Source organism: Aspergillus pseudonomiae (genome assembly GCF_009193645.1).
Source record: "Aspergillus pseudonomiae strain CBS 119388 unplaced genomic scaffold BDV37scaffold_50, whole genome shotgun sequence".
In the NCBI taxonomy this organism is placed as follows: Eukaryota; Fungi; Ascomycota; class Eurotiomycetes; order Eurotiales; family Aspergillaceae; genus Aspergillus; species Aspergillus pseudonomiae.
Window position 1 is genome coordinate 114,915 of NW_022476042.1, and position 16,923 is coordinate 131,837.

General features: G+C 47.1%; 7 protein-coding genes across 7 annotated transcripts; 4 read left to right on the top strand and 3 right to left on the bottom strand.

The window, feature by feature from the left end:
- Positions 1 to 1,597: 1,597 nt before the first annotated feature.
- BDV37DRAFT_284645 (uncharacterized protein) lies at positions 1,598 to 2,652 on the top strand (the record flags this gene model as incomplete). Its single annotated transcript, XM_032087541.1, has 3 exons — positions 1,598 to 1,787; positions 1,849 to 2,157; positions 2,216 to 2,652. The coding sequence occupies 3 exons, from the start codon at positions 1,598 to 1,600 to the stop codon at positions 2,650 to 2,652; spliced, it is 936 nt and encodes a 311-aa protein (XP_031939827.1).
- Positions 2,653 to 3,334: 682 nt separating this feature from the next.
- BDV37DRAFT_252454 (uncharacterized protein) lies at positions 3,335 to 4,060 on the bottom strand. The gene has a single exon (XM_032082421.1). It carries the CDS (start codon positions 4,010 to 4,012, stop codon positions 3,761 to 3,763), a length of 252 nt encoding a protein of 83 aa, XP_031939828.1. The 5' UTR covers positions 4,013 to 4,060; the 3' UTR covers positions 3,335 to 3,760.
- A 652-nt stretch (positions 4,061 to 4,712) lies between these two features.
- BDV37DRAFT_159922 (uncharacterized protein) lies at positions 4,713 to 5,760 on the top strand. The gene is made up of 2 exons (XM_032079143.1): positions 4,713 to 4,993; positions 5,044 to 5,760. The coding sequence occupies exons 1-2, from the start codon at positions 4,974 to 4,976 to the stop codon at positions 5,723 to 5,725; spliced, it is 702 nt and encodes a 233-aa protein (XP_031939829.1). The 5' UTR covers positions 4,713 to 4,973; the 3' UTR covers positions 5,726 to 5,760.
- On the bottom strand, positions 5,761 to 6,075 carry BDV37DRAFT_159923 (uncharacterized protein). The gene has a single exon (XM_032079144.1). It carries the CDS (start codon positions 5,961 to 5,963, stop codon positions 5,796 to 5,798), a length of 168 nt encoding a protein of 55 aa, XP_031939830.1. The 5' UTR covers positions 5,964 to 6,075; the 3' UTR covers positions 5,761 to 5,795.
- A 1,001-nt stretch (positions 6,076 to 7,076) lies between these two features.
- Positions 7,077 to 9,854, bottom strand: BDV37DRAFT_284648 (ceramidase-domain-containing protein; the record flags this gene model as incomplete). Its single annotated transcript, XM_032087542.1, has 10 exons — positions 7,077 to 7,138; positions 7,187 to 7,341; positions 7,403 to 7,850; positions 8,666 to 8,826; positions 8,909 to 9,026; positions 9,077 to 9,358; positions 9,420 to 9,560; positions 9,613 to 9,673; positions 9,729 to 9,741; positions 9,802 to 9,854. The coding sequence occupies 10 exons, from the start codon at positions 9,852 to 9,854 to the stop codon at positions 7,077 to 7,079; spliced, it is 1,494 nt and encodes a 497-aa protein (XP_031939831.1).
- Positions 9,855 to 11,648: 1,794 nt separating this feature from the next.
- Positions 11,649 to 12,106, top strand: BDV37DRAFT_284649 (fungal calcium binding protein-domain-containing protein; the record flags this gene model as incomplete). The annotated part of the gene is made up of 4 exons (XM_032087543.1): positions 11,649 to 11,808; positions 11,861 to 11,926; positions 11,981 to 12,027; positions 12,083 to 12,106. The coding sequence occupies 4 exons, from the start codon at positions 11,649 to 11,651 to the stop codon at positions 12,104 to 12,106; spliced, it is 297 nt and encodes a 98-aa protein (XP_031939832.1).
- A 2,462-nt stretch (positions 12,107 to 14,568) lies between these two features.
- Positions 14,569 to 16,509, top strand: BDV37DRAFT_295365 (amino acid/polyamine transporter I; the record flags this gene model as incomplete). Its single annotated transcript, XM_032089858.1, has 7 exons — positions 14,569 to 14,762; positions 14,827 to 14,850; positions 14,901 to 14,990; positions 15,045 to 15,127; positions 15,199 to 15,442; positions 15,496 to 15,649; positions 15,700 to 16,509. The coding sequence occupies 7 exons, from the start codon at positions 14,569 to 14,571 to the stop codon at positions 16,507 to 16,509; spliced, it is 1,599 nt and encodes a 532-aa protein (XP_031939833.1).
- Between the last annotated feature and the right edge of the window lie 414 nt (positions 16,510 to 16,923).

The following is a 16,923-nucleotide window of genomic DNA, read 5'->3' on the forward strand; positions in this document are numbered from 1 at the left end:
TGCTATTACTTCATCTAAGCGGCCGATGAAGACATACTGGTACCTAGGCCCGTTCACCAGGATGGCCAATAGTATTGCCTCAAGCTCCTAAGGAGAGCCTGAGAGAGATTAGTATTCACTGTCAAAGCAGGTTTGGAGCCTCATGTAGAACGGATGTAATGGGAAACTGATATTTCTATCACGGGGTTGATGGTAAATAGCGGTTGCATTGAATTAATTGACATAAATCGTTTTCAAATTGACCCAAGCATAGATCAAAAGACGGAGATTCTCAAAAAAAAAAAAAAAAAACACCCATTTTTAGCCTTAAGCTCTTCTGCTCTACAGTTAGCAAGGCCGAGGCTATTCGACTAGTTCTTATGCAGAACAGGCGAAGGTGAAACGGGGGTGAGTACTTGGACCAACATAGGCATTGGCGAATTGAGTATAGCGTCATACAATTGCTTTTACTGTCAAGCTTTCAGTATAGTTACTGTGGCGGTCATATAATAATATCCTTGAATCCTTCTATGAACTTAGGGCTGATGAAGCTTTCAGCCACTTGTGGCATATGACATCATATCTCGCAGGCTTGATATCCGGAACATAGCTATTCCGGAGCCCAGAGCACAATTGAGCCCTTCAATCGATAAGTGCCAAGTACAGATACGAGCGCAAGCTTTTGCAATTAACTTGGGAATCAGGTCTTCGAAACCTACATAAACGGCCAAAGCTCAAAGCCTCGACCGTTCTGTGACGATCGTGGCTGCAATGAGGATGGTAAGCGCAGACTGGTATGGCCTGAGGTCATGATCAGCAATTGATCGACCAGGATTACAACAAAGTGAACCTCAGAAAGGTGTTTGACTCTGTTTGAGAGACTAATAATAGCCATCGACAACGGTACTGAGTTGCCCCTGTCACGGTTCATGAGAGCGTTGAGAAGGTATGCGACGTTGCGAACCATGACGGATGATGTGTAACATGTTCCCGACATGTTGACATTCCTTCACCTTCAATAGGACAGTGAAGCTCTGAGGTACACACGGTACTGCCTAGAGGAGGACGTGGACAGCCTGTGAAATGTAGTGTAGAATAGTGCTGCCTGATTGGACATGCTCTGCATGTTGTAATTCCATTGACGGCTGAAGAACCCAGCAGTTTCCTGAGATATGCTGAAACCAAGGTACACAAAAGCCAATGACCTCAGCCATGTAGTGCGCAAAACCTGTTCGGGATCATGAAGCTTGTATGAAGACGTGGGAAATGAGGGATGGCGTCATAGGGCGACCCCACCAGCCACAGAGCAGCCCGAGCGCCACACCCGCCCCACATCCAAGACGGTATGATCAAATCAAGTATCACTTGAAACAATGCCCTAGATTCACCTTATTCATGGTTACCCCGGACAAGCTACAACCATCCTACGTCATATGGATGTAGAACCCGCCTCCAGGGACAGGGAAGAGAAGGTATATAAGCTACTCCTCAACCCAGCCTGACTGAGTTCGATCAGAGATACCAACAGACTACAATCATCTTGACACTACTACAAAAGAACACAACACCACAGCGAACACTCGTCTTTCAACTGAATACCATCATCAAATCACACACAATGTCTGGAATGTTGCACAAGGTTAAGGAGGCTGTTACTGGCCATCACGACTCGACCTCCAACACCACCCATACCAGCACCGGTACCACCAATACTGCCAATGCCACCGAGAACTACAAGTCCTCCAACCACGGCCCTCACAGCTCCAACATCGCTAACAAGCTTGACCCTCGTGTCGATAGCGACCGTGGTAAGTCAACTTTCGCCCCTCAACATAGCTGTATTGCCAGAAGACTGACCACCTTTGATAGACAACCGCGCTGGTCATCACACTACCACAACCACCGGCCCCGGTGGCGCGACTACCACCCACTCCAGCACTCATGGTCCTCAGCAAGCTCCTGTTGGCGCCGCTGGCGGCGTAGACGCCCCATTCGGCACTACTGGTTCCCACTCTACCAATGCTGGCCCGCACAGCTCCAACATCGCCAATAAGGTTGATCCCCGCGTGGACTCCGACAGAGACAACCGCGCCCGTCATGAAGCTCTGGGCGGTGCTCATGGCCCTCACTCGTCCGACCTGGCCAACAAGGTCGACCCCCGTGTTGACAGTGACCGAGGTAAGTGACTTCTCATTCCCCACAGGATTATCAGATCACAGGACTAACACATCATTAGACAACCGCGCCGCCGGTCTTGGAGCCACTGGCGCCATTGGTACCCCTGGTGCCTACGCCGCTGGAGCCAACCACGGTTACGGCACTGGTGCTGGTGTTCACACTGGCACTGGTGTTCACACTGGCACTGGTGCTCACACTGGCGCTGGTGTTGGCACTGGCACTGGTGTTGGCACTGGCACTGGTATTGGCCACGGCACTACTACCTCCACCGCTGGACCTCACAGCTCCGACCTCGCCAACAAGGCCGATCCTCGTGTTGACTCCGACCTGGACAACCGTGCCCGCCACCAGAATCTTGCCAGCAGCAGCTACAACACCACTGGTGGTAGCGCCACTGCGGGGCCCCATAGCTCCGACATTGCTAACAAGCTTGACCCTCGCGTCGACTCCGATTTGGATAACCGCCGCAACGTTGGCACCCAGCGCCAATTCTAAGATGGTAGCACGGGCTTTGTCACGAGAGATGTTAATGATTCAAGCGAAATAGTACCCCTCCTGTCTTTTTCGAGATGAATGTGCGCTGGCGATGTTTTCATCTGTGATGTACTTTAATTAAGTTGCTATTACCGTAATATGATCCACGTTGATATTTAATGGACCTCCACTTGAGCTCGCTAGAATTTCTAGCAATTGAATATGCAACTGACCAGTATTCTAAGGGTGGGGTGTAGACAGTGTATCATTGCTAAATGAATTCAGGAAATGTCTACGCTTTGGAATTACCAACAGCACTATGCTACGCGACGAGACGTAATGTGGCGTAAGTGACCGTTGTACGAAAACGAATGGCCATGCCTAGGCCGTGTGATTGCATTACTGCTGTCAGATACCTCGCCACCATCTGATCCCGCTAGTTCTGAACTCGGCGCTTATATTGTCCAATCTAAACAAGGGCCCCGCCCATGGGGCAGTATTGGCAAGCATAAGGGGACTGATATGGATGATTTCATTGATGGGCATTATTCCGAAATCCCCTCTTAGCTGCAGTGAGCACATCGTACGTAGTATTTGCTGCAAAACGCGCAGTGGAATGAAGGGCAATCACATATGTGATCATCTAATCCTAAGCATACTCTCCTAAGTGGGTACCACCAAGTGCTTTCCGATTGTCTACTACGTAAATAATATCTTACTCCGAGACCTAGGCTACTGGTGATGGTTTTTTTAATATCATTTGCCTCCTACTGATAGCTATGGTTCGCTCTGTTTTCCTACTGGTCGGAATCCTAGGTCAAAATGAGCACGAGTATTAAGCTGCCTGTTTCTATCTGTCCTTGCTAACACATCAGCTTTGCCTTCAAAGGTAGCGTAGTACAGTATATTTTGCCCCGACCCCGTATCTCAATTAAAATTGAACCTAGACAGCCAGCTTCATCCCTAACAAACCCGGACTCCGTTATGGATGTAGTCTGCAAGTCACACAGATGAGCAAATCCGACCCAGAACGACAGCTACACAACCTTAGCACGAACAGCCCCAAGTGTAACAATGACCCTCCAAGACACTGACCCCCGAAAGCGGGTATTGCACTCACCAGAACTTCCTATTCCTCCGCGGGTGGCGCGGGAACACCCTTCACGGGGATCCTGATAGCGCCATCATCCCGCTTCTCCGGCTCAGGGACACCCTTTACGGGAATGCGGATGGCGCCGTCATCGCGTTTCTCAGGCTCCGGAACGCCCTTCACGGGGATTCGGATCGAGCCGTCGTCTGGTGAGCGGACAGACAGAGGGATCGCCGATGCGAAAGCGGCGAAGATAGTGATGCCTTGGAGGATAGTAGAAGAGAGCTTCATGGTTTTCGCTCAACGTAAGGGATATAACAATGGTAAATGACTTAGAGAGAAATGGATTTCGGGTTGGAGATTTTCAAGGAATAGTGAGGACTATGTATATACTCCAGTTGTCGCCGTCCCAGTATCCGACATCCCTGCTTAGTGTAGTTCCTCGGATGGAAATCCGGACCTTCCGGGCCACTTGTCCAGCGAGTCTGGCGGAACTACTGCATGTTCTAGGTGAATCAGAGATCATTTGAAATACCCCTCTTTCTTACTTAGAGAATGAGGGGTAGTACTTTGGAATGGATCAATCCCTGCTAGGCATATTGTTGACAAGGATGTGATCTAGTGTGTCTGTGATAATGTGACTTTACTAAAAAGGATATACGCACACCTGTACTAGGTAGGAACAAGTACATAATCTCACAAATAAGATATGCAAGAATCTCAAAAAGGAGCTTGTATAGCCACCAAGGCAAGATATACTAAGAGCCAAATGCAGGTGTACGAAACAGGAATACATGCTTGTACTAAAATGGATGCGGCGCAGATAGAGTACAGATTCTGGGCTCATCCAAATCAATGATGACGTGCTCTAAACCTATTATAGAGTATATCTCTATTCCAAATATATTATTTAAGGTGGGACTGACAAGGGTCTCGCATTAATGAATGGTGGATGATAAAGCCCAAGAGCTAGTCATCGAGAGTAGCCGAAGAGCGCGCTTACGATAACAAAAGAGGGAAAAGAGGATACGCTGGACTGAGGGGAAGCCCTTTTGTCCGGTTTGGCTTATCTGTTGGCTAATATCGGTGCTGAGTACGGTTCTCTGCTGTTGCAGCCCTAAGGAAGACTTGTAGAGCGGCGTATCTTTAAAACAGAACGGGTGTTCTTTGCCTTCGCTTTCTTTCTTTGTTGTATAGGAGCCTCGGAAATCTCCATACTTCACTTCTTCGGCGAAAGTCGTGGCCTTTGAAAATGGGCTTCGAGTACGAAAGGTAATAAGCACTCAGCAGCGACATATTCAAATGCTTATGTCCTGAAATAGGGTCGACAGCAACGCTTCAGATCCTGAGCTATCCACATCCAAAGACGCCCACGAGGACGAGATCTTGTTGCAAAGCAGCAATACAGAACAATCCAAAGCCGGTCGAAATATCTTTGTCAGAGGAACTAAGCGACTACTATCATCTCCCAAAACTCGTATCGCTCGAGATATCCTCATGTGCCTGCTCGCTCTATGGGGCTTAATCAGCATCGTTCACAATATTGTTCTCGCAGCACGCCGCAACGCGCCACGAAAGCACTGCTATTGCGGCAACTCAACAGCTGAAGCGATATCCCTTGGCTGCAAGTTCGACTCTCTAGCAGCAGCCTGGTTGCCCCCCTACTGCCGCGATGACGAATTAACAGCCGAGTTCGAGAGATCGGGTCCTGGGCCGGATGGAAGCTGGGATTATTTTGCCGACGACTACCACAAGATACCGATGACCCTCGAGGAGGTCGCAGCCCTTGGAGATAATCAGAGTGCGAAGGTGACGATGACACGGGAGTGGCATGTGGTACATTGTCTTTTCTACTGGAGGAAGCAGTTCCGCGTGCGGTTTAGGGAGGCGCGCGGCGGTATTATAGAGCCGAGCTTTGATAGCGAGACTCATATTAATCATTGTATTTCGGTTATCTTGGAGGATAGTTGGGGGACTGAGGCGAGGATTGCGCTGGATTCTTGAACATATCTTTTCTGGATCTGTACTAAGAGTGGCCACTGGGAAGGTGTCGCTACTTTTTTCAGTGGAGATCTTAGAATATAGCTCGGAAATGGCCTGCCCTGAAGTGGCTGGCAACGATGTGTGGAATGAGCAATAATAAGGGTAGTGCTGTGAAAGGCAAGGCTAGAATTATTCTCTGGGATGATTCAGTAAATTTGAAGGGTCTAATATGGACTATCCTCTGACATATTGCATTCATCAGCACTAACGCACATGTTAACCTAGTGTCATATCTAGAAGCTAGTTGGATAGTTGAGGGGCGGAAATGCCTTGATAAGTACCCAGTAGCATCTCAGAGATAGTACCTGAAGGAACACGTACGCAAAAAGGCCCCCTTTATTTGAGCCATGCTATTAATAGGTGAAGATCATGGTGCTGCGGTGCATCCCTTAAACTGATTTGTTGTATTTGTGGCAGGTACCCTATTTGGAACAACCGTGAGTCTGCACACCACGCTGCATTTCTCCCAATTTCTGATTCCAGATACGGCCGTATACAGCCACGCGCAAGACTTCCGTAATTGCTCTGGCGATGCGCTTATGGACCGGAAGACGATCCCGATGCTTATTCCCCATCGTCCGCTGGTCGATGGGTGCTTTGATGTTAGCCTGCACGATTTAGGCTAGTGGTGTTTTGCTGCGCTAGGTATGGGATTCATCGGTGGGGTTGTTTCGGGCTATGATAAGGAGGACGACAGGATATCATGGCATGAGTAACGTCCATGGCGTCTTTTTCAAATAAGTTGAAAGCTGTACCCATTTACGTGTCAAATGGTAGCTATATGCAAAGTGGCATTTCTGGCCTTCATTTCGATAGTTATTTGGTAGGAAGAGCCCGTTGGACGTCCTTTTAAAGTCAACAATGAAATAGAGAAGCAAGACGCGATATGTGTGTGCGTGTGCAGCCCTTTCGGATGGGGCACTGGGCAACAGCTACGGAGGAGGACAGTAAATGAATCTGTATTTCCGATAGAAGATAGTCTAGAACCAAGAGAGTGAACCGGGATTTTTACAAATCCACTTAAGATAAAAACGGGGCAATGAAAGCCAGTTCTTGGCAACTGTGCCTGCTCGTGCAATATGTCATCCCAGAGGTGTGAACTCGACATAGCGCAGGATGAAATGCCCAACAAACCACGCGTAGATTATTTACCGCAATAGTGCAGCACTAGATCACCTTAAGTCATTACCATTGGGAGCTTAGTCTCTGTTTTACTTCATATCCCCTGTACACTTGTATGCTGGATTAGATAAGTATTTATCAGACAACTAGTGATCTATGCACAGGACTCTACGCCATTTTCTCCAAACACTCAAAGTCCAAGGATATCAAAACAGCGGAAGCGATTATTCTTATCAATAACTACCACACCAGCTAGCATCTGTTAGTTAAAAAGCACTCAGTGATCTGTGAAATACTTACGTTGGTGGAACATCCTTAGCCGTGGATCATCCATACCAGAAATTTGCTCTGCTTGTGGAGTCTTTTGGCAAAGACAGGTAATCAAGAAAGACCCATCATCCCCAGTTTTGTAGTATTGACAGCTATGACAGTCACCCTTCGTCATTCCTTGGCCACTAAGACTTATCAGTTGCCGTCGGACAGACATAACCAACCGTAGCCAAGAAGGATACATACTTCCTTTGGGCAATCATGGTCCCTCCGTTCCGTGGATCCCACCCAAGACAAGAGTCCAAAGCAATTGCTGTATCGCGTCCGCGGCATTTTCCGAATAAGTATGGCTTTGGCGGCTCTGGTATTGGACTGCGTCGTCGGGGACTGCGTAGTGTAGGCGATCCTGGCGATCCTTGCGTCCATGGCCCTCCTGGTGTCCGTGGTGTCACTGGTTCTCCCGGGAGTCGGAGATTCACAGTCTCAGGCGTTCCCTGTCTCATTTGCGGTGTGACTATTATCGTATCTTCCGATCCCGCATCGGAATAAGCTCGATCAGGACGCTGCTGGTTGGGGGGAGGAATTCTGCGCCTCTCGTCGTTGATTATCTTAAGCGGCTCGCATCTTACGTGGATGTCGTCTGTATCGAGTTTCTTTGGATCAGGCTGGGGTAGGCCTTGGCTAGAAACGAAGACTGAGAGGTGCAAAAGCACAATCAAAAACAAATACATTTTTGGGGGTTGGGAAGGGAAAATGGAAACCAAGCCAACAGAGAAAAATATAAATCGTTGGGAGCATGCTTTCCTGGGACCCGCGCATGCTATTTATGAAATCAGATATAATATCATATATTAATAGATAGGAAAAGCACCCCCCTCTAAGCTTGTGTCTTTCCCCTCTGATACAATTATAAATGAAGATCTGCCTCTCTTCTTTGTCAAACCACCCTGGGGCACCGGGCAACAATTTAGTGTCTAGGAAATATTCAAGTGCTATGGAACGCCACGAAGAGTCTAAACCTGAAACAATGAATCAATACCCTAAAAACTAAGTTTAAATCAAACGGAAGATCTATGACAGTGTAAACTACCTTTGTCGGGGCGTGGTCGGTTGCACGAACAGACTCCATAGAGTTATCAAAACGCACCCTCCAGTTATAGTACCGGACTTATAGCTTAGCAGCACCTGCGTAACTTACTAAAGCGAGTAGCATGTTGCATAGATCAGATACTCGCTAGGTTTGTGCAAGTTCTGCGTACACAGATGTAGTACATATCAAGCGCCGCTCCCAGCCGCACAAAGAGCAAATTTTTCAAAACCTTACTTCTCTTTCGAATTGTGGTTATAGTACACTCCTTTAATCCAAACAATCATTGTCTGGAATTTCTAAATAATACAGTGTTCAGCTGGCTGTACCCTCTCCTCACCATGAGATTTACATATCGTATTCTTCCTCGACAGGTTTCCATATCCTCATCTAACACCAGTAGCCTCTAATCGACTAATTACCCTTCTTCTGGGTTGAGCTACTTCTTGCTGCCACCAACCTCGCGACAACAGGAAGGGGCCAGGCCAGGCGTTCAGTGGAGTCCTTGTCCACTTCGCCAGATGTCAAGAGGTCAATAATCGCAACAGCAATATAGCCGCCAATGGCAGTGAAGACATGCCACCTGTATTCTTATTGTCAGCGGTGCGAGTCCCGGGAGTTCCAGTTGAGCAAGGAGAAAAAATGAGAAAGAAGTATGTGCATACCATCCATGCAATTCGAACAAGAACGCCAAAGGCAACCCAACAGCTTGTCTTGTGCTGGTCAAAATCAGACAGGCCCAGTCGTCAATCAACCACACCAGGTAACCGAAGATAAAGCTCGCTGTGATGGGTCAACAGTTGCCCAAACGTTTCGCTGGCTAAATGGCTTACCGCATCCAAAGAGCGCTACGCTTTGAATGTTCTTCCGGGTTACCGGATCGGGGATTTGTCGGGGAATGATCTTGAGCGTACGTGTTGCGATCAAATAGACTGCCATGCCGAAGGTGACAGCGTGGAGGAGGAATTCATCCATCACCATGTGGACGACCATCACGATGGTGAACAGAATAGAGAGAACAATGCCCACCATCCGGGTGTGCTCTGGGCTGGTCTGGAAAGAGAGAATGCGATACAGGAGGGGCGTTGTCAACAGATGCATGGACAATTCATCCGCTGGGGTTCAGCCACGTGAGAAAGACGATCGGAGCAACTGAGGATATGGAGCGAGACATACACATTTGGGTGTGGTACTTCAGGGTCATATGGTAGCCTGCCGAGCAGACGCCTACTCCCATCAACCCAAAATACGGAATCGAGCGGGAGCCGGCGTGCGGCTTATGACGAAGCTTGGACAGGCCATAGATCCCGTAAACGACTGGAGAAAGAGGTCAATTACAGGCTTTACGGCTAGGCCTTAACTAACGCACTGTATACGAAGCTGCTCAGGGTATTGATAAACTCCGCGATGTACCGGGTGACTACATAGTCCTATGAAGAACCGGCCGTTAGACCGGGTTTACTGGGGTTGCTTTGCAGTACGTACTTCTTCGCAAAAGCTGGAATCGATCATAAGTCACTGGCACTCTCAACAGATCGCAAGAAAATTCAGGACATACTTGAGGTAAGAGGTCTGCGGGCCCCAGAACGGTGCCAGGGTTGAGTGCTCCATCGTTGAATTGTTGACAAGTTGGAAGTTGCGGAACGAAGGGGTGAAATAAGTGGAACTTGGTTGCTGGCGGAGATAATTGGATTTAATGGATTAAGTTATTTATCCGGACCCACCAGAGATATGACCCGCTTTAGCCAGGGAGAATGATATGCGCATCTTGGTACGTGGGAAGAACCACGGCAAGTTAGCACCTTTATCTGCCATCATATACAATAAGTTGGTCAGTGTTAGGGTAGGTAGCACGTCAGCTGATCACGATCAAGACGGTCGTCAATCAGTTATGTAGTTCGGTTATGGCTCCCCTTAGGAACTTTGATGCTGGTCAACGTCGTACTCTCGCCCTATGTCAGCAGAAAAACATTGGGAGATAGTTCAATAATAGCATTGGGAGCAGACTCAGTGGTTTCAAGGTGCGAGACAAACTATTTGGTCGTTGGGAGGTGGATCTATGTATTTCAGGAATATTAACTGGGCTCAAGAAAAACGATCAAAGCGATGAAACCGAGAAAATTCAACGGAGAACTAGTAGATATTATCTACTATGACCTCCTAACGAACAATTATGCTGATAATTGTTGACCTTGACAATGGGCAACTGAAAGTTCTAAACCGAATTGAATTTGGGGAACTGAAAGGATGAGGGCCCCGGAGGTAGAAGTAGAGAGAGGTGTTTAGATTCGTTCCTGCTTTTGAACAGAGGGAAATGGGTATTCTTAGAAACTTCTTAGGGGCCGTTGTCGCTAAAATGCCGATCTTACCTGCTGTTGGCGTTGTTCAGTGTTGTTCCTGCTACCGAGTGGGTCCCGCCCCTTCGTAAAGCTGTAGCGTCAGACGCCAGGTGAGATGATCCAACAGCTACCGCAAATTTACCGAGGGGCTTTGGTGATCTTGACAGAAAAGCTTAGTTAGTGCTTATTGCTTATTCGCGGGGCGCAGTCTTGCGTGCAAGCATCCCCGTTCTTCTGTCGCAGCACAATTCCCCACGTGGTGTCTTTCTATCTCCCATCTCCCTTTTACTCGGATTGGTACATTATTTTCCGATTCTGCTTGTAAGTTCTGAGGAAGTTACCAAGCTTCCCGAGGCATATTCAGGGCAAACCCTTGAAGATGCGAGTAATCAGAGTAGATAGTGCTATAGCAGACCGTGTACAACTCCTCAATGAAACGTAACATGATACTCAGCTCCGCCTAAGTGGGAGATACTAAGTGCCTTTCACGCGAAAAACAATCCTAGCCCCCAAGAACTGGAGCGCCTAGCTAAGCTGCCCGACATATTGGGAAGCACAATGGCCGTGAGGTGTCGGAGTGATGGCTATGTTCGCGGCAGCACTACCGTCATAGCTCGAACATTCTCGTAGAGTATAGCTTGATACACGGGTTAGCCTGCTCAGACTGAGAGCTTTAGCGCCAAAGGTCCCTTGACTTGCTAGGTCCTATAACCGCCAAGAATAAGCTGACAGGGAATAGGGGCGAAACATGTCATTGAGATAGACTATCATGCAAGGTGAGACTCTACAATCCAAAATTAACATGGCCAGTATACAGAATCTCACATTGCAGGACATACAACGTCCATTGACTCTGCAAGAAGTACAATCTTCATACATCCTGCAAGGCACGAAAAGTCTATATAAGGGCCTCAATCGTCGTCTCTAATCACATCTTCATCAACACAACAACACAACAACACAACAACACAACAAAGCAAACAACTCTACAACACTACAACCTCCAAAAAACAACAACACCATTCAAACAATCTCTTCAAACCAATTCTTCTATTCCACTATCAAAATGCAGTTCCTCATCGTCGCCGCTTCTTTCCTCGCTGTTGCCACCGCCATCCCGGCTTCCAACGGCATCTCTGCCACCAACATCCAGAGCGCTGCTGATATCAACAACATCGCCTCTGCCTGGACCAAGGCCAAGGAAGATGATGGATGCAGCTGGCTCGGTAATTAACTCCCAAAGGCTTCACTTATACAGCTGACTGACTCTTTCCAAAGCCTGTATCAGCTCCGTCGTTGGACAGAGCGCCACTTGCGCCGCTGCCGCTGCCGAGCTTGCTCTTAGTAAGTCCTTCTGCACCAAAGACTTTGGGATCCTTCACTGACTGAATACTCTAGACCCCATTGCCGATGTTGCCTGTGTCGCCGGACTTGGCACCATGACTGTAAGTTTTGCATCATTCTTCTATCTAATGATGACCCAATACTAATCATTGACAGGTTGCTTGCAAGCCTTGCGTCTAAGCTACTGCTGGTCAGTGCTTTGGCAATGCAACCATAAGGCCAAGGGAAAGGATTGTGAAGGGGGATGTACAGAACGATGCGAAAACAATTATATCAATTTGCTGTTTATTTTCCTTTGTTTGCTACTTAGACCATCTGCTTTTCGATTTCCTTGACTATTTCCTTATATCTCTGCATGTATGTTTGTTTGTTGGCTCACTTGTTTGCATATCAATTGAAGAATTTCAGGCCTGAAACACCCATTTCAACCGTAGCTGATTGAGCCTAAAGTAAAATATCCAAAGTGATCAACAGAGTCAGTTGAATTGTGGAATGCTTGCATCTCTCTATAGTTATATAGTGGTAGTTTATCACAGTATGATGTATCTTTACAATTGAGATTCTAACTTTGTAGACTGTGTGCAGCTCCTTCACACTTCTAAATACCATTAAGATATGTACTCATTGAAAAGTCCGCCTATCATACAATCTCTATTCAACCTTTCAATGATCTCATTGCAAATCGAATAATAATCGGCCATGCCTCGCTCGAGCGATTTGCCGAGAAAATCCCGAGCTACGAAACAACGATATTTTCCACATGGTTTTTATCGTATGTACCTTTACACGTATAATACTACGTCTTAAATTCCTCAAAAATGTTTGAAAAATAGTTTATTGCATCAAAGATTATTAGAAATTATTTAGGGAACATTTAGAGGTTTTTGCATGGATTCCAATCTAAAGTGAATCAAGCTATCGAGAAGTTGCCGTGTAGATATATATACACTTTGGATGCCATCCCAACCACATATGAACATTTATACATAGGTGCCACTTAAGCATTATATCTAACTTTTAAAATTCTCAAAAAATTTCCAAAAATATAAGAGTCATCCTGATATCTTTTCAAAAATTTCTCTCAGATTTAAGATTCAATCTTTAGTATGTTAGGGTACTCTGCCTCTCTACAATCTGGAAAGGGCCGATTCGACCGAAAAGCTGGCCCCCAGGGGGTTGAACCCCAGTATTATTAACATCACCGTCCTAAACCCTAGTTAAGTCAATCTAACCTATCTAAGCCTACATAGTGCAGACTTTTTTCAATTCTTGGCGCCAAGTTGACGCTTGCCAGGTGGTCTCTAATTAGTGCTAAGCCCCTCGAAACTGGCCAAGGAAGAGGGTGACCGAGCGTGATTCAATCGGTCAGCTCGCCTGATGCTATGATTCCACTGTGAGCAATACAACTCTTTCTTGGCTAATAACATACAAGCGAGGGCTAAATATGAGAGAAAAGAAAAGGGAAATAAAGAAAAACAGGAAACGGAAATGGAAAATCGTGGAAAAAAGGGATATTCAAATAACAAAACGAGTAGACCGGGAGGATTGGGCTGAGATGCTGATCCTAAGCTAAGACCAACCTGCGAATAAACCCGTCATTGAGCCTCTATCCACGACTGGTGTGCTAACACTATCCGTAAACATGAACGGACTTGAGAGTGAAATTATTCCAGGCTGGAATGGCAGGGATGCTGACATGTCAATGCAACCCTGACTCCGTTGTGGAGATTGACATGAGAGCCCATGTGAGATTGATCTAGTGTTTCGATTTTACCCCCCCCAACCAGAACACATGAGAATTGATTGGCAAACGAAGGCTTGAGAAATCAACTACTCTACAGACATGCTCTCGAGGGTTTTGCGAGGCCCGTGAGGTCGTGCTTGGCCTGGGTGATCCAAAACCGGAAACATACAGATGATATAGAGCTTCCCGATTTGCCAATTTATATAGAGCATAATTCAAGTGGCTTGAAATAACCGACATTAAAGGTCTAGTGGTTGGAAATGGGTAAGGAAGAGACTGCGTCCTTTCAGTTTCAATTATTTAATATCGCTGCCGATCATGTATTCTATGGATGAAAAAGTTAGTATTAGAGTCTGGGATCGGGATCTAATCCAGAGAGCCCTATACTGGGCCAAATATAATTGAGAAGTAACCCATTCGAAATAATTAAATTACGTCGGAGCGCCTTGCATTTTGGCGCATTCCTCGTGGATCCATTGGTTAAGATCCTGTAAATGGCCTTGCAAGTTCCCAGGATTGATAAAGACGGACCCAGCCCCGACCGCAAGGTTTCATCGTCCACACCGGATCCCTGATACTATGCGTCAATTCAAAAGTACCTCCCTCCAGGGATAGCCTCCCCAGTCAATTTAACTAGGCGAATTGGGCTACAATGGGTTCCAATGTGGGACGAAAGCGGAGGGAGTGCATTGAGGGATTCTCCCTTTTTCTGGAATTTATCGTACAACAGGAAATCTCTTGACTATCTGAAATCAACTAATCTTCCTTCACTTCAGACTCCTGTACTGATATGTGTTTCAAAACCCGACTTGAAAAGTTTCTCAATTGAATTAAGCACCTTTGTATATGCATACTTGCAGCTCTTCATTGTTAAGGCACTAGGACTACTTCCATCGCCATGACGTCTGATGGCTTGAAGCAATTTACACATGGCCGGTCATATGAGCTTGAGGGACGCTCATCATATCAAAATGCGGACGACATCCATTTGACCCGCTTAGGAAAGCGTCCAGTCTTGAAGCGAAACTTTGGGGTGCTGTCGATGCTGGGATTCAGTTGCACCATTCTGATCACATGGGAGTCTGTAACGACGTAGGGCTCTACCACATCACCTGCCTTCGCGGTTCTATCAGCTGAAACATCATGCTCGGGATAGGTTATTTCTTCAGAACTTTCAAAAGTACACGAGATCCTGTCCATCAATTACAGCCCAGACTGATCAAAAGTTAGTGGTGGTCCTGCCGGTAGTGTCTATGGGTACATATTCGTCTGGTTTGGTATCGCTGCGACATTTGTAGTAATCTCGGAGCTTGTGTCGATGTAAGGAATTATGCAGCGATATTGGAAACATCGTGCTAAAGAAGAACCATTCAGGGCACCAACATCAGGCGGACAGTACCACTGGTGCTCAATGCTCGCACCTCAGTCCGCAATGAAAATTTTCAGCTACATCACAGGTGAGTGGAATCGCGGATGGACACCACATTATTTCCACGCGAGTCAATACGTTAACTGATGATGTCCCAAGGCTGGCTTACGGTAATTGGCTGGCAGGCTACTTATGCGACCGTCTGCTATCTGGGTGGGAACTATATCGAGACGTTGGTGACGCTCACCAATCCATCCTACGAGCCTAAAATATGGCGACAGGTGCTGATCGGTTATGCGATTGCCCTTTTCGGTTTCATCATAAATATAGCTGGAGGAAAGGTATTGCCGCGATTTGAAGGTGCAATCCTAGTCCTCCATATTTTGGGCTTCTTTGCTATCCTGTAAGTAAAAATCACGTCCCATAAATATGTGAGGTTTCTGCTTATTTGGGAAGAATTCCAATGGTCTACATGGCCAATCATAATACAGCCGAGCAAGTTTTCACCCAGTTTCTGAACGAAGGTCAATGGCCCTCTCAAGGTCTTTCGTTCTTTGTTGGCCTGATTGGACCTGTCTTTGCTTTTGCAGGGGGCGATGCTGCAGTACATGTACGAAAATTGTCTAAACATCGACGGATCCGAGAGCTGACACGGTCCAGCTGTCTGAAGAAATCACTAATGCCACTGTTGCTGTGCCCTTGGCGTTGATGCTCACTGTGCTAATCAATGGCGTCCTCGGCTTCAGCATGCTAATCGCATTGCTCTTTTGTGTCGAGGATATGACGGGAGTTCTGGAAGCTCGAGTCCCCTTCCTAACTATATTCCACCAGGCGACGGGATCTGTAGCGGGCACGGCCACTGCAGGCGCCATTATCGTCGCAATGGGCAGTTGCTCCTCGGCCGGTATGCTGGCCTCGACATCACGGCAATTCTGGTCCTTTGCGCGTGACCGGGGCATCCCTGGATGGCGAGTGTGGACGAGGGTCACTGCTCGTTCCGCAATTCCAGCATACGCAGTCACCCTAACCACCGCCATTACCTGTCTGCTGAGCCTTATTGGTATTGGCTCTGACCTGGCATTCAATGACTTGATGTCCTTGTCCACCTCGGGCTTGTTCTCATCATACCTGATTACGGCCGGACTTTTGCTCTGGCGACGCTGTACGGGTGGAATCAGTGGGTCCAAGGGTGAGCATACCATGATCAATACAGCCGGAGCCCAGCTTGTCTGGGGTCCTTGTCATGTCCCGGGGGTTTGGGGCATCCTTATCAACGTCTTTGCTGTGATCTTTATGACCATTGCAGTCTTCTTCAGTTTCTGGCCACCCATGAATCATGTATCGGCGGAATCCATGAACTACAGTGTAGTGGGGATTGGGGGAGTTATTCTTTTGAGTCTGTTCTATTATCTCGTCCGAGCGAGGAAGGTATACAAGGGCCCTGTGGTGGAACTTCAAATCGGTCCATAGTGTACTTGACGTGCAAATGATGATATCATAACCACAGAAATTGGGCCGTACGGATCCGATTCCCAGAGAGGAGGACAGGCGGAAATATCAACCGCCTTACGACTTTCTGCTTACTTAGCCGGGTTTTTGTTTCACTCTCCGAGTCATAGTTACGAATCATTTTGTAGTTAGCTGCATGTGAACCCCACTGGAGCTGATAATCGGTCGAGAACCTGGAAGAACCGAATTGAATACATAGTTTTACGACGGCGTGATAAAGTAACACCCATGAATTAGATTGAGGAAAGCTTTTAAGAAGATGTACCATAGTCGAATGCGTTGTTCAATAACTAATAGGGTGGTATCTACGGAATCTGCTCGTTATGCTTGGTGCCCCAAGTGCGATGTGTTGTGGGATTAGGTAGCCAACATTTC

Bases quoted from the DNA above. Each gene is read 5' to 3' on its own strand.
- BDV37DRAFT_159923 (XM_032079144.1), bottom strand. From the start codon at position 5,963: ATGAATGCAATATGTCAGAGGATAGTCCATATTAGACCCTTCAAATTT.
- BDV37DRAFT_159922 (XM_032079143.1), top strand. From the start codon at position 4,974: ATGGGCTTCGAGTACGAAAG. The intron at 4,994-5,043 runs GTAATAAGCACT...GTCCTGAAATAG, and splicing joins ATGGGCTTCGAGTACGAAAG to GGTCGACAGCAACGCTTCAG.
- BDV37DRAFT_252454 (XM_032082421.1), bottom strand. From the start codon at position 4,012: ATGAAGCTCTCTTCTACTATCCTCCAAGGCATCACTATCTTCGCCGCT.